Source organism: Belonocnema kinseyi, chromosome 4 (genome assembly GCF_010883055.1).
Source record: "Belonocnema kinseyi isolate 2016_QV_RU_SX_M_011 chromosome 4, B_treatae_v1, whole genome shotgun sequence".
Lineage (NCBI taxonomy): Eukaryota > Metazoa > Arthropoda > Insecta > Hymenoptera > Cynipidae > Belonocnema > Belonocnema kinseyi.
In genome coordinates, this window is record NC_046660.1 from 101,849,952 (window position 1) to 101,865,039 (window position 15,088).

The 15,088-nt window shown below is 29.9% G+C and overlaps 1 protein-coding gene across 1 annotated transcript; it reads right to left on the reverse strand.

Moving 5' to 3' along the window:
- Nucleotides 1-1,945: 1,945 nt before the first annotated feature.
- Nucleotides 1,946-14,784, reverse strand: LOC117171632 (puff-specific protein Bx42). Its single transcript, XM_033359116.1, has 7 exons — nt 14,668-14,784; nt 13,701-13,854; nt 13,314-13,481; nt 10,521-10,828; nt 9,590-9,725; nt 2,663-3,297; nt 1,946-2,564 (listed from the first exon to the last, which is right to left on the reverse strand). Exons 1-7 carry the CDS (start codon nt 14,679-14,681, stop codon nt 2,354-2,356), a joined length of 1,626 nt encoding a protein of 541 aa, XP_033215007.1. The 5' UTR covers nt 14,682-14,784; the 3' UTR covers nt 1,946-2,353.
- Between the last annotated feature and the right edge of the window lie 304 nt (nt 14,785-15,088).

A 15,088-nucleotide genomic window follows, 5' to 3' on the forward strand; every position in this document is an offset into this window, starting at 1 on the left:
AAAATACGTTAAAAACTAGAAGGTTAAAAGTAATTTTCAAAACGTTAATTTGAGTTACTTAAAATTCAAGAATGGCTGGGTAAGGTATTCAAAATCTACAATTTAATGATAGAACATAAGAACGACCCATATGTTACCGTCCGCGAAGAAAGGCACCTAATGCGGAAAAAATCGGTTATTAGTTTTTTTTACATCTATCGATAATTTTTTATTTGCTCTTTCACGATAAAAAATAATATTTCTATATTTAAATAACTTCAATTATTATTATTATTATTATTATTCAACTGCGTTAGGTGTCTTTCTTCTCAGACGATCACATATATATTAGGGTGATTCATTATTTATAAGGAAAAAAATGACTAGAATCTGAATCCACATACTAGCCTGAGTGGTCCCTTTTTAGCCAACAAATTAAAAAAATTAAAAATCTGATATGATTTAGTCTTTTTGATCGACTTTTGGTTGTTATTATTTTCTCAACGATTTGAAAATGCATGTATTACATTTTTACACATATAGAATTATCCCCTTTTACATTACCGTATTTTTTTTAAATTACTTATTACAAAAAAATGTGAAACGAGAAAGAATGATTTCCTTAAAAATGGTTAAAACATTTTCATTAAATTATTTACTATGATTACAATATAAAAGGGGATATCAAACCACTTAAAAATAAAATTATTTAAAGCAAATTTAAATCATTTAAAAAATAATAATTTTTAAATTGCTAATTAAGGTTTCTAAAATTCAAACAATCACATTTTAGTAGCAAAATTAAAGCCTATGAAAGGGAAATTTTTTAAATTGAAAGTTCAACTCGTAAATTCAGAAATCTAAAATCGTAACCATTTAAAATTACCAAAAATTTTCATTTTTACTGCTGTATAAATTTCAGTTACATAGTTTGATTTTTATATTTGTTTTATTTTAAATCTAATTTTTTGTTTCAAATCTTTCTTTAGAACTATCATTCACTCTTGAAACTTTTCAAACAAATATTTTTCAATTTAAAATGATTTATTTGTTTAAATTTTCAATTAAAAATCAGAAAGTGTTAAGGTATTATATAGAAGCTTAAACAATACACAATAAGATTGCTGTAATATTAGTCCACTTTTTGAAATTGTACAAGCTTAAGCTTTACAGTTCGAAATTGTTTTATATTTACATATAAGATTATCAAACTCGAAACAGACTCTCAAGGCTTTAAAAATGAAATTTTGAATTATTTAATAGCAGAATGTTCTGGCCATTTTGAATAATTATTTGAGTTTGAAAATAAAATATTGTAAAATTAAAAATCTGAATTAAAATTATAGAAATTTTAAGGACGATAATTATATTATTAATAAGTACCAATTCACGCAGTATCAAGTGACATTCAAAACGACTGGATAGATTTTTTTAAACTAAAAAATGAGATTTCTGTTAAAAAAATCAATGCCATTTTCACCGTTAAAAATTACAGAATCTTATGTATTGCGAGACACATTGTGAACCTTTAAAGTTTAATTATTCTAAACACTTTAAAAATGATATTTTCTCTCAGTCCAAGTTTCTCCCGATTATCTTGGGTGGGTGGCCATTCTGGTACATATAATAATCAAATTCCAATTTTCATTTTAGAATCAGGAAGTTTTTATCGCCACGAAAGAGCTGTAAAGGAAAGTTAATTTTGCTTTCAACCATCTAAGACAATATTTGGCTTAAATTTGCACATTTTCAAATATCCAACTTAGAATTATTAGAAAATCACACTGGCAGCTAAAATTGCGTCATTTTTATATAACTATTAGAGATTGGGTTGTAATCATAAATATTTTCTAGGGGTCTAAGATATTCTTTGAAGACGAAATAAGGAATTAGATGTTTATATTTCAAATATTGGGATAACGTCACGAATAAAAAGAATAATTTATTTTGATTAGAAACCAGAAGCTTTATATCAATTCCTATATTTTATTAATGATTTACATTACAATTCGCTTTCTCAGACTAAAAAGACGTGTGTATTCTGAATACCTACATACGATTAAAAAAACAACCAATTGCATATATAGTTATACTGTGAAATAGAACAGACTTTCATACTTAAAAGCAAAGAAAAACTGTGGAAATCACTAGAAATATTTTCTCTGTGGAGAAAATGCATACACTGATCATATCTATGCCCAATTAAAAAGTATCAATCGATCATAATAATTATCATGGGTTACTATTTTTTGTGATGGCTAGCATTCGATTCTTAAAATTCTGGAAAACAGTGTCATTACCCTAGCTTAGAACATATCGTCCTAAATTGAGAATAAACAATAATTGATGAACAAGCATTGCTCACGAATAAATCTCAATGTTTTCTACGCTTATCCCGATCGTCTCTTCGTGCATCGCGATCATCCTTGCGCTTCGCTTGCGGATTCGTGCCACTAGCTCGCTTAGCTTGTGTCAAGAACTGATCCAAACCGAACGGATCTTCCTCTTCCTCTTTCTCAAATTGCACAGGACCTTGCCGAGGATTAGATCTGTCTGTTCCACTGAATTCCTTGTCAGGTACAAACCTAGAAAATAAAGAAGGGAACATATTAGACACACTCTAAAAGAGCAGATCTGTTCTCTTCTTAATAGAAAGGGGACAAAAACATGTGAATTTCCTAACCGGTTTGTATGCAAGATTTTATCCATATCGTCGCCGTAGTTGTCTTTGTCAATATTTTTGCCAGGACGATAAATTTGTGAGCCGATGGCATTCTCTCTCCATGGTTTGTCATAAACATTATAATCATCCTCGTGACCAAAACCACTGTCCAAACCTTTGTTCGTGTTAAACAATCGCTGATCGAATTGTGCTTCCCCGGAATTAAGATTCTTCGCCGGCATTCCGAGGGCAATTTGTTCGCTAATATCGCGTTCGCGTTCACGCTGAAGACGAGATCGCTTGTCTGGTGCAGCACGCGCCAAATTTCTTTCTCGTGCACGATCTTTGTGTCGCTCTTGCCTCAGCTGATCTCTCTCCCGCGTTTCTTCTGATTTATCTAAAAGGGTTGCAGATTTGATTCCCGCTCGCTCTTCTCGCGCTTTTTGTGCAAGTTGTCTCAGATGGTCTTCTTTCTTCTCCTTTTCCTTCTGAGCGAGTTTTTTCTCTAGCTGAGCACGTGCTTCCACAGCTTCACGAGCTTTTCTGTCGGCAATATAGAGGGCATCGGATAATTTTGCAAAATTTTCGTTTAGATGGTTTTGCTGCAATCCCCGACCATCTGCAGCTAGACGTTTGTCGAGTGGAATTGTGTATCCCTAAAAAAAAGGGAAATTGATGTAATATTTATAAGAAAAAACAAATTTAGAGGTTTTTGTTGATAAAAAATTGCATTCTAGGCTTCAAAGACTCCAGAACATACATGAATTACAAATAATACACGTATTCTACAAAAAGTCCAATTTAATATAAATTGTAACAACCTGGGAACAATGCGTTACTGTTTTATCTTAAGATATTTCAGAATAATTGATGCTATAAGAATTAAAGTCAGATGATGAAATTCTTAATTTTACTTTTGTGGCTTTGGTATACTTTCTTAATGAAACGATAGCGATCCGATTTCTTATACTTCCAGATAAGAGGCATTGAAAAACCAGTTCAAGGTGGATACCAGTATAAACTAAATAACGGAAAAAATAATAATAATTTATATTGCGAGCACAAACATAGAAGTGCGGCTAACCAAACAACTTTTAAATAAATAAGCAAGTTCATGCCTTTCACCAACATAAGCAAACAAAATTATCGTTGGCTGCATCTTAAATACGACACAGTTTTTAGATTGTACGATTTTGATAACATATTGAAAAATAATAACTGTATAAATGAAAAAAATGTTTTTCAATAACAGTTTTGGATTCTTATTTTATGAGTTTATACACAATGTCCTTCAACTTAAAATTTGAATTATTCACTCCGTCCCAGCACAGTACTATCTGACTAAAATTGCACCATGTTATAATAAGTATAAAAGATAGAATATATGATTTGGTATAAATACAGTGGTCCAGAATACCTTCTTTGAACGCCTGGCGGCGCCAAGCCACTTTTTTGTCATACGGAATATTTTTCCAGTTAGGGGCCATCCATAAAGCACTCCACATGGAACGCTTGAATTTTAAACTTTTAAAATTGAAGTTTAAAAGTTTTTAAATTCAATAATTTTCTATTCAAATGCTCAATAATTTATACGTATAAAATGGAAGTTATGAACTCTTCAGCTGAACAATTTTTAATTAAATGCAGTTGAACGGCCAAATATTTTATTTTATCTTTTATAAATTATAGAGTTAAAAGATTCAGAATCAGTTCCAGAAATTTCAACCCACGTTATCTTTTTGAATGCTCTAAATTGAAGAATCAATTAATTAATTTAAAAATGTTTAAAATGATATAACTGAAAACAATTTTAAGCTAGAAACATTAACAATTGAACAACTACATTTTTTTATAAACTAAGTACTTCTGAAATTAAAAGTTAAATTATTTTTATTTTGAAGAATTTTAAAATCCCTAAAACGCTTCAAAATTTGATTTCAACATCTTGAAATGCCTACATGTTGCTTTAAATGTTTTCAAATTTTAAATGATTTATTCACTTCAAATTAACTTTTCAAAATAGAAAATCATTTTCAATTTTCCTAGGAAATGTTTTTGATTCTTGTTAAGCCTTTTAAAATTCTTAAAAAGCATCTAACTTTTTTGTTCGAAATCTGATAAAATCTATATTTTGTTTTAAATTAGGCCCTCGGCTATTCACAATGAAATTTTAGTACGAATAGCCGGATTTTGTAGGTACAAGCAGACAGTTCGTTATATTATTTCAAATCATTATTTTTTTTTAACTTCTAAATATTGCCAACTTATTTGGATATTTTCTAAGAATAATAAGTGTTCAATTGTTATTTTAATATTTAATACAAAAATTATATAATCAAAATCGAAAATTATCTGATAGATAACCCTTCGGGTTTATGGGCTTATGTAAATAATACAAATAAAAATCATCGAGAATACCGGGCATAATATTGTATCTAGATTCCCAGTTTGATGATCAACAGCACATTGTTAATATATTTGCAAACTATTTTGAAAGTGTCTTTAGACCACCTAGCGGTTCAGATAATCAAAACTTATTACAAGATAATTTATCACTTATGGGTGACATATTGCACTTTTCGACTAGTAAAGTTTTAAAAGCATTAAAATCACTTCGTCCAAAGAGGACTTCAGGTACAGATTATGTTCCAAGCTTCGTATTGAAGGATTATGCTATGATTTTTGCCGCACCTTTAACATCAATCGTTAATAATGCACTCTACTGTGGAGAGTTCCCAATAAACTGGAAATCCATTAGGGTGTGTCCGATATTCAAAAATAAAGGTAACAACAACGAAGTGTCAAATTATAGACCGATATATCTATCATAACACACTCATGTCTAAGCTTCAAAACATAGGACTGTCAGATAAATTACTCGCTCTTTTAAAATCATACATAAGTGATAGACCGAATTATGTGCAATACGGTGGATACTCGTCAGAAGCATATTATCCGACGTCTGGAGTCCCACAAGAATCAAACTTTGGTCCACTTTTGTTTATAATATACATGAATCATGTCAGTCAAGTATTATCGGACTATCACCTTCTTTGAGCTGACGATACCAAGATTTTTCTGCCAATATCGGGACTTGAAGATTGTTATGCATTGAATAATAATATAATAAAGTTTTATAACTGGTGCAAAGATAACTTACTTGATCGTAATATATCTAAATGCAGCATGATCTTGGACTAATTTTTGACGTAAGACTAACATTTAAAGACCAACTAAACGCGTTAGTTAGAAGTGCAAATAGAACCTTGGCATTTTTGATGCGAACATGTAAAAATTTTACGTCAGTAACTCCAATAAAAATACTATTTAACTCACTAGTTCGCTCAAAACTAGAATATGTGTCTATACTGTTTCGCTGCAAGATAATTCAATTTTATATTGATTGTCCATACTTGCTCTCTATACTAACATTCTCTGTACCTCAATATCAGGCAAGGTGGCAAAAACTTTTCTATCTTCCCATGCCTTCATCGAATTTAGAATTGATCCCTCTTATCAGCTATGTAACAATGTAAATCAAATTTTTACAAATGCTATTGATATTGATACATTCAACGCTTCATTCTTAAATTTCATGCAAAAAGCTAAAGAACATGTATTAGGAACGTAAGACCGTTTGGATCGACATAACATGCGCTTGAAATAAAACTGTATTTTGTACATGTAGCCCAGTAAATGGCCCTGGACTGTAGGGCTTAAAATCCTAAATAAATGAATAAATAATTACTGATTTTAAATGAACAGTCAGATATTTCTAAATATTAAGTAATTCTTATTTTTCTTAATTACATAATTTCAAATTTCATGGTTTAAAAATGGAATATTTTTAGCTTTTTATTATGAATATATTATTTTGAAGTTATTTTAAAATTGAAAATAGTTTATAAAGTTTCAATTGGGCGTTTAAATTTGTTTAACTAATAAGACTTTCCAATTGAAACAGTACAATTTTTAACATTAAAATCTGAAAATTCTTAAATTTTGAACTGATTCCGAATCGTCTTGTAAAATCAATTATTATTCACTTATTAATACTAAAGGTATAGGTCAATATTGAATGTAATTATAATTTATATTCTTAGTTGATCAAATAAAAATGTTTTTTAATCCAAAATAATCGATTTCGAAAGCTTCTAATTTTTAATTGTTTAAGCCTTTAAAACTATACTTTGAAATTCTTTAAATTAAAATGTATACGCTTAGAAACTGAAATAAAAGATGTGAAATTTTTTAGATGGGAGACTTTCGAAATATGAATTCTAAACTGAATGGTGTTATGATTAAAAAGATAACAATTTAACTAATTATCTAAAAAACAGTCGAAATCACAGTTGAACAGATTTTTTTCTAGAAATTTGTAAAATTCCAGGGCAAAAAATAAATTCACTGTCATTTCCCGGTCTCACAAAATTCCCGGTTTCCGGGTCCAGCGGCCACCCTGCATTTGTATTAACAACCAAATAGATGTACTTTTCAGTAAAAGAGACGACTTATCCAAAAAATAGTTAAATATTGGGATTTTCAAGACAAAAAGACCAATTTTTTCAGAAGACAGTTGAATTTTCATCAAAAAGTTCATTTTTAACTATGAAAGATGACTTTTCTACCAAGAAAGGTGATTTTTAAGAAGATATGTAGTTGAATTCTCAACTAAGAAGTTGACCTTTCAACAAACAAGAATAATTTTCTACCCAAAAAGTCGAATTTTCAACAAAATAGTTGAATTTTTAACTTATACAATACACATGATAAAGTTTAAACCAAAAATGGAATAATCTAAATTTTCAGATAAGAACTCTGATAGACACAAATAACTTAGAAAAAAAACTAATTACAAAAAAAAATGAATTTTCGATCAAGAAGATTAACGTTCTATTAAAAAATATGAATTTCTAACTTATCCTATATACAGAATAAAGATTTAACCAAACATGGAATAATTCAATTTCTAGATAAAAATAATTTTTACACAAAAAAATGAACTTTTGATAAAGCTGTTAAATTTTCAACTAAAAAGATGAATTTTCGACTAAGAAGATTAATGTCCTACCATAAAAGACAAATTTGGAACAAAATACATGCATTTTTAACAAAATTACTTCATTTTAAAACCAAAAAGAAGAATTATCTACAAAAAAAACTTTAATTTTCAACCCAAAAATGTGATTTTTAATCAAGAAATATGACTTTTCAATATAATAGCTGTATTTTGAATGAAATAATTACATTTTTAATGAGACAAAAGAATATTCAAACGAACGAGACGAATTTAGAACCAAAAAAATAATAGCAAGCTTTTCAATACAAAAATGAAATTTTGCACCAAAATATAGTTGAAGGATCTGCGGTATAAACCTGTTAACTGATATTTCAGAAATTTTACACGTGAAGGAAATTCGCTGTTACTTAAAATTTGTTTCAATATTTATTTAAACTGTCAAATGATTTTTTCCTATACTAGAGAAAAATAATACACGATTGTTTCATAACATTTAATCAAAATTGAACGTTAAATGACAAGTGTAAGCTCTTCGTATGTTATCTACAAGGGTTGCAGCGGCCCAACCCAGTTATCTGCAGTGTTCTACCGCTAATTTTCTTTTGCTTTCCGGGCTCGCATTTTCTGCATTGTATTTCAAGCTGCGGCGAAGTTTTATATGTCCAAATGTTTGGAATTGCATGACAAACGTGAAAGTAGTCATAAATAACTTTCAATACATCCATAAACTTAACTGGACACATATGGAAATGCGCCTCACTGCCCTACTCTACGAGTAAACTGACCAAATGTGAGAAAAAACGTGGATTTCCCATAAGACACCATAGACAGTTAACAGGTTTAGCTCGCGAACCTATGCTCTAGATAACAAAACGCGATTTTCGAAAATCTATTTTTTTTTTAACTAAAAGGAATTTTGCACTTTCGTTTGCAGGATATTAACTGCACATGAAAAATGTTCCCGACAATATAAAAAAATAAATTTCGAAAAAATGTCAGTTAACAGGTTTAGATCGTTGACCCTTCAGTTGAATTTTATTACTGGGTTTAAGTTCTAAATGTTATTAAAACGCGCAACGTTATTTCCACTTATACTCCCCCCCCATCTTCTGTTATCAAATTTAACTTTTTAGCTTCACCCCCTCAAAACTGGTAACGTACTTTCTGGAAAGTACTGGTGGGACTATAAATGTCTACAGTTACCATTTGTTTATGTAATTTGGTTATACAATGAACAAATAGTTTTGAATAATATTACTTTTTGTTGACTTTAAATATACTCAAACTGGGAATTTATTTTAATTCATTTTTCATAAAATTAACAAATAATAAAAGGGAGACATATTTTTATGATAAAGTATCACTTTGTCAATAAAAGCAAGTAATTTTAATATCAAAATAGCAAATGAAGAAATTAATTAACAATCCACAATGTTCAGTCTTTTTAAAATTTAATTTGTTTATAATAATTATCATCAAAAGTAAACCGTTTATTTATTCCACACACCAGACTTCCACGCTCCAGACATATTAATAATTCAAAAAAAATCCAATCCGAAAAATTCAATAGGGCTAGTCATTTTTTTAAATGTCAAAAATCCTTAGCATTTCGAATGCTTCTTATGTAGCAATATAATTTCACCAAATTTCATTTAAAACGAATGAACACTTTTAGATCCTGATATTCCCAATGTGTGTTAACCTGAATTCGAGAATCACATTTTTAATTTGTCAATAATGAAGTATGATTGAAATCACCAAAATTTTAAAAGACTTCAGGAAGCAATGTATATCATACTATAGGAGTGATCAACCCCTCGAGATAAAAAAAAAAAAATAATATCAATCTAAAATAGAAGACTTTTAGAGAAATGTTATGCTAATTAGGGGAAACTTGGGGCTGTGAATCCTCTAATAGTATAAGTTACCTTTGCGTTTTTCCAGTTACTAATGCAAGGCGGAATTTTCCATTCCTTTTGTTCCTTTACAGTCACTTTTCTCGTTGGCGAATGTAGCACTGGAGCTGGAGGTGATGGTGGACCTCTTGGAATTTTTTTATTAATTCTGAAAAAAGCATTTATCTATGCTTAACGTAATTTACTGCTTCGTTTAATTTTTATATAATTGTAGCTTGTTTAAGGTGTTATCAGCATTAATTAATTTTCTTAGGAATTTTTTTAAATTGGGAATAGAGATTCATTAAAGTGCTATCTAATGGTCTTTGCAATCAAATACAAATAAACCATTCCAAAGTTAATAACTGAATTTGAAATCAGCACCTCATGCACGTAAGCACTATCCTAGAGTATCAAAAATGCTACACAGTTTACCTTATCGGTTAAACCTTTCTTACCATTTTTTTTAGAAGAGAAAATATAGAATGGCACAGAGATTCTTTATAAATTTCAGAATTTTTTGCCATTTCGTTTATGAAGTAGAGCCCTTCAAGTTTGAAAGAACAGATGTCCGATAGGTTAGACACTTTCACAAACCTTCAATCGGCACACAAGCCCACTTAAGACGTTCCAATTTAAACGAAATGGAAGACAATTCTGCAATTTTCACAGAAATCTGTATTGTGCTCTTCTATCGCGTCTCAGTTAAAAAAAAATGGTCCGAATCATTTAGGCATCATGCTAAAATATGTTACATTTTCAATACCTTGGGATGGGATTTACGTGCATAAGTCGCGATTTTTTATTTTACTTATCTCAACTTCAAAATGGTAAGCCCTTTTCTAATTGCATCAAACTTTAGGTAACACTCTAATAAATCTACAATCCTAATTTAAAAAAATTCTCAGAAAATAATTTTTTCCGTATTATACCTTAAGCCAATATTTAATAACAAAATACTAACTTGAATTTGGGAGGTTCGAGGGGATCCACTTGAGCCTCGACCATGCGAATAACTCTTTGCTTTGCACCGGAATTAAAAGACTGACCCTGTTGTGAAGGAGTGTATCGTATGTACTGAGCAGGAGCTTGTTTTTCTGCACATCTAACGGGCATAGCAGCCGCAACTTTGGAGCCTATGATGTTTTGCAGAGCTCTTGCAGTTTTCAGACTAAGTTCTTCAGATATGTCAGTCGAAGGCAATTGCATAGTGGGATCATCCTCGTTTGTAATCTCGGATGGCAACAAGTCACTCAATTTACTGTAGACAATCTGGAAGAGAAAAAAAATATACATAAATTCAAGCAGTTTTTTTTAAAGAAGGAACATATGCAACTTCCAGATCATAACAATATTTTTTTAAAGTCGTAACTACGCTCTTGTAAAATGCAAGAAAGAGTTGAAAAGATTACTTATTGTTTATTTCGTGAGAATACCACATACAGCTTATATACTAACAGCGAGCTTTTCAAATATAACCTATATTAATTCCAATATGAATGCACACGAAATACTTTTTCAATAAAAAAAAGTCATAATTATCCATTAAAACACTTCAACAAGGAGATTTTTACTTCCATAAATCCAATTAAATAGGATTTTTGAAGTTTTCACAAACAAAGCAAAAATTATGGTTAGACTGGGCAATTGCACAAATGTTGGAAGCAATTTGACTTGATTTTTTTTATCAAGTTCATACCCCTGTTAGCATTTAAGTTTTTCAAACTTTGTGATTGCGAATTATCTTTTGTTAAAGCTCTTTCGGCATTAACAAACACATTTTAATTACGTGTCTCGTGAGAAAAAAGTTTAAAATCAAATTTTCATATTGAATTCAAAAACAATTTTTGAACAGTTTATAGTACATTGTGTAGTTTGTGGAAAAATACTTTTTTTTATAGGTAATGTAATTTTTCACGATTAAATCAAAAAGTGCGCGCCTTATCAAAAAAGGATTGAAATCAAATTTCTAGATGCTTTTTGAGTGCACACTTTTAGTCAAATCATCTTTTGCCATATCTGACATAGTTCGATCGCTAAACGGAATTTTTGGTTTTCACATCGTGCGTGGTTTGGCTTAAAATGTTCTTTCCCGTTACTTTTCTATTTATTTTGAAATCATTTTCTTTTTATCGAAAAAAATCATGACGATAAATTGTTCCAATTTCTTAGTACTACGAATAGCCGTCCACAGAATTTTCAAATCTTGAAAAAAATGGTTCCAAACATTTTGAAAATGCTCTTAACTTTTTTAATTTGTATCAAAAATATCTGGCTAACGAATTCGTCCTTTTCTTTCAGGCCCTTTTCTTTATTCTTTTAGTCAAATTTTATATCAAACTAATCCCCCTCATTAGGACGCAAACGTTTACTTAAAAGCTGATATTTCCAAATATGAGTTTAAAATGTTCAGGGTTATTACCAGATGTGTACATTCATTTATTCGAATTTATAATGCAAATTTGGAGACGCTCAGAACATTGGATTTTTCGAAATAAAAAAATCTAACTTTAACAATTTAACTGAAGTCATTTTCATTTTAAAAATTGTAATAATCTAAAGAAATCAAGCCGGTTTGATTTAAAGTTTTTTGTTCTATTTCGAAAAATTCAATGTTCTAAGCGTGTCTAAATTTGTATTTAAAGTTCGAATAAACGAGAGCACACGCCTAGTTCTTACAGAAATCGGATTAGAAAATTCTACGAAAATTCAAAGTTAACTTTCGAAAAATTTTCAGAACAACATTTTTAAATTTCTATTCAAAATATATACTCTAATAATATTCACATTATTGCACTGTTTGTAATATAATTTCTAGAGACGTTATTGTAGCCTACCCGCAGAAGTTATCTACATGCCTGTTTTTTGAGCGGTTGTTAAAGCGACTTACATTTTATAATATTAACATGAAATTTTTTTCCTCATAATAGCGCTAAAGAAAAACAAATTCTGTATCCAATAGGATTAAGTCCAAGACAAAATTTCAATTTCATAACAAGATGTTGCAAAAAAATGTTTCAAAAAACCTTTAAATATGTTCTGTTAAATGTGTGAATATTTGCAATTAAAAAATATTATCATTTATTATATTTTAATAAATGCTGGTAATATTCATAAAAATATTGCTTTGATTTTTTTAAAAGTATGTAGCAAAATACCATAGAGACTCACCTTTAAAATTAGGCAAAGAACTTTGAGAAACGTTAATTATTTATAGAAATGTTCCAACGTCTTTTTGTAATATCTTTTTATTAAATTGACATTGTGCCTTCAGTTAAGGCTTATTAGATGCAGAAATTTACTAACTTTTGTGCTATTACGAGAAAAAAATCACGTTATTATAAAAATTAAAGCATTTTGGAAACAGCTTAAAAAATAGGCATGTAGATCATTTCCACCGGTACTGTACATACAATTATTAATAATCAATGCAATTTGTAACAGATTTTTCAAATAATAGTTAATTCCAAAAAATTGTTTTAAATGAAATAGTAAAAAAAATCGTTAGAACGTCACCTAATCTATTCCCATCAATCTGAATTTGTAAAATAAGCAGAAAAGTACTAAAATGATAATTAAAACTTTAAAAAGAAATATAAATTTTCAGACTGTTTTTCAAAATTCCAGGACTTTTCCAACTTTCCCAGGTTCTGTAGCAACCTTGACATTGCAAGGGCAATAAAGAAACTTGTATTTTAGTAATTATATTTTCCTCTTTAATTTTAACAATTCAAAGTAGTTTTTTATGACAGCTTACCTTATCTTTTGAGTGACCCTGCCTCGCTATAAGGTCGTACTTTACTTTTCCGTGGGCGTCTAATTGAACTGCAAGCGCATTGCTAGTAGATTCCTTTCCTTTCATCCCCATTCCAAGGGGATACTGAGCCACTTGGATCTCCGGAAAAGCTCCTCCATCTCCAAAGTCCTGGTGAAAATAAAATTATGGTGCTATTAGATTTGAGAAAATTGACGATATCACAATAGGATGTTTAAATCGTGACATTTTTAGGTGAATCACGAACGAAGAATTGACCTTTTTCAGAGATTGTGAACTTTTTTCTAATCCAAATGTTGGATTATCAGAAATTGGGGAAAAACGAATTTTCAGTACGTATCCTTTTATTAAGATCCCTGTATTACTTACTTCTTCGCTTCGAGGTACCCATCCCTTTCGTTGACCATAAGGTGGAGCAGTAACCACAGCTTTCACCAAAGCTGATACAGGTCGCTGACGAAGTTTTTGTTCCCGAGCTTCATCCTCCCGGTCCCACACTACTTGACTCGGTTGTGGTAATAAACTGCAATTTCAAACGTTTTTTTACTTCTGCTAAGACTTTCTCACAAGATCAAAATTAAACCACAAATAACGTTAAGTACATACTATTTTACATGATTAACTTTAGACTTTTCACACTTTTTTAAGGCTTTATGAACAAAAAATCGACTAGATTTTGAAGTCTTCAAATAAAATAAATGATCAAATCGTTTAAATTTTAGGAAGATTAATACTTTGTTGAAAATTCTCAAGCAAATTTTTAAGAGAACTTTCAGATTAAATATTCCTCAGAAATGTCGTAATTAGATCTACCAATCTGTTGGATTACATTTTTCTGGGACGATTGAAGTATTATGTGAATATGAAGGAACGGTACTGTTTTTTAGTTTTTTGACCCACTAAAAGGAATACTGTTGATGATGCAAATCTAAAAAAATTATAAAAATTCACACTTCTGTAACATGGAATAGACATTTACAGAGCAACAGTCTTAAAATCGTAAATGCAGAATGCTTCAAATGTCAACGTTTGAAGGTTAGGTTTGTCATTTGTAAATACGAAAACACTAATATATTTTCCTTACAGTTGCCTTCGTATATCATTTTTCACATTAGTTAACTTGAAATAAAGACATAGATTTATCATAAAGGCCTCAAGTTATTAAAAACATTTTAAATCATAAGTGATTTGCAATCCAAGAAATGTCTTCCATGTTTACGAAAAACTACTTTCAACTTTATAAGCTCAAGAGCATGTAGACTAATCCAAAATAAAAGATCAGAAACTGTATAAAATAAGTCAGAACTAATTGCATATTAACTTTGTGCCCATTTACCTGGTTAAAGACATTTTTCGAAAGCAAAAATACACACGATAATGAAAAAAAAACCAGGAACAGGACACACAAAATCAAGACATTCCAGATTCCAGTTTTCCACTGAATCAATGCGCCTGCGTATCAATTTGCTTTTGGTTACGCCCTCTTGATTACGCGCGGAATTTAAAAATTAAAAAAACTTATTTTTTCTATACGATTTGAATTAAAAGTATTTTAAAACTTGATTTAAAAAATGCAGATTTACATACCTCTAAATTAATCAAATATGGCTCTTTAAAATTTTATTTATCATATTTCTCAAGAGATAATTATGCTTACGATGAAGTGGAATCTAGAAATGTGTATATGTGCGCCTGTGTAAAATAGTTTTTAGAGGAAAGTACGCAGTTTGCATGATCCAATGGGATTGATATCATTT

Excerpts from the sequence above, each read along its gene's own strand:
- LOC117171632 (XM_033359116.1), bottom strand. Across the intron at positions 9,726-10,520 it reads CTCGAACCTCCCAAATTCAA|AATTAATAAAAAAATTCCAA; the intron begins GTTAGTATTTTG and ends TGCTTTTTTCAG. Across the intron at positions 3,298-9,589 it reads GTAACTGGAAAAACGCAAAG|GGATACACAATTCCACTCGA; the intron begins GTAACTTATACT and ends CCTTTTTTTTAG.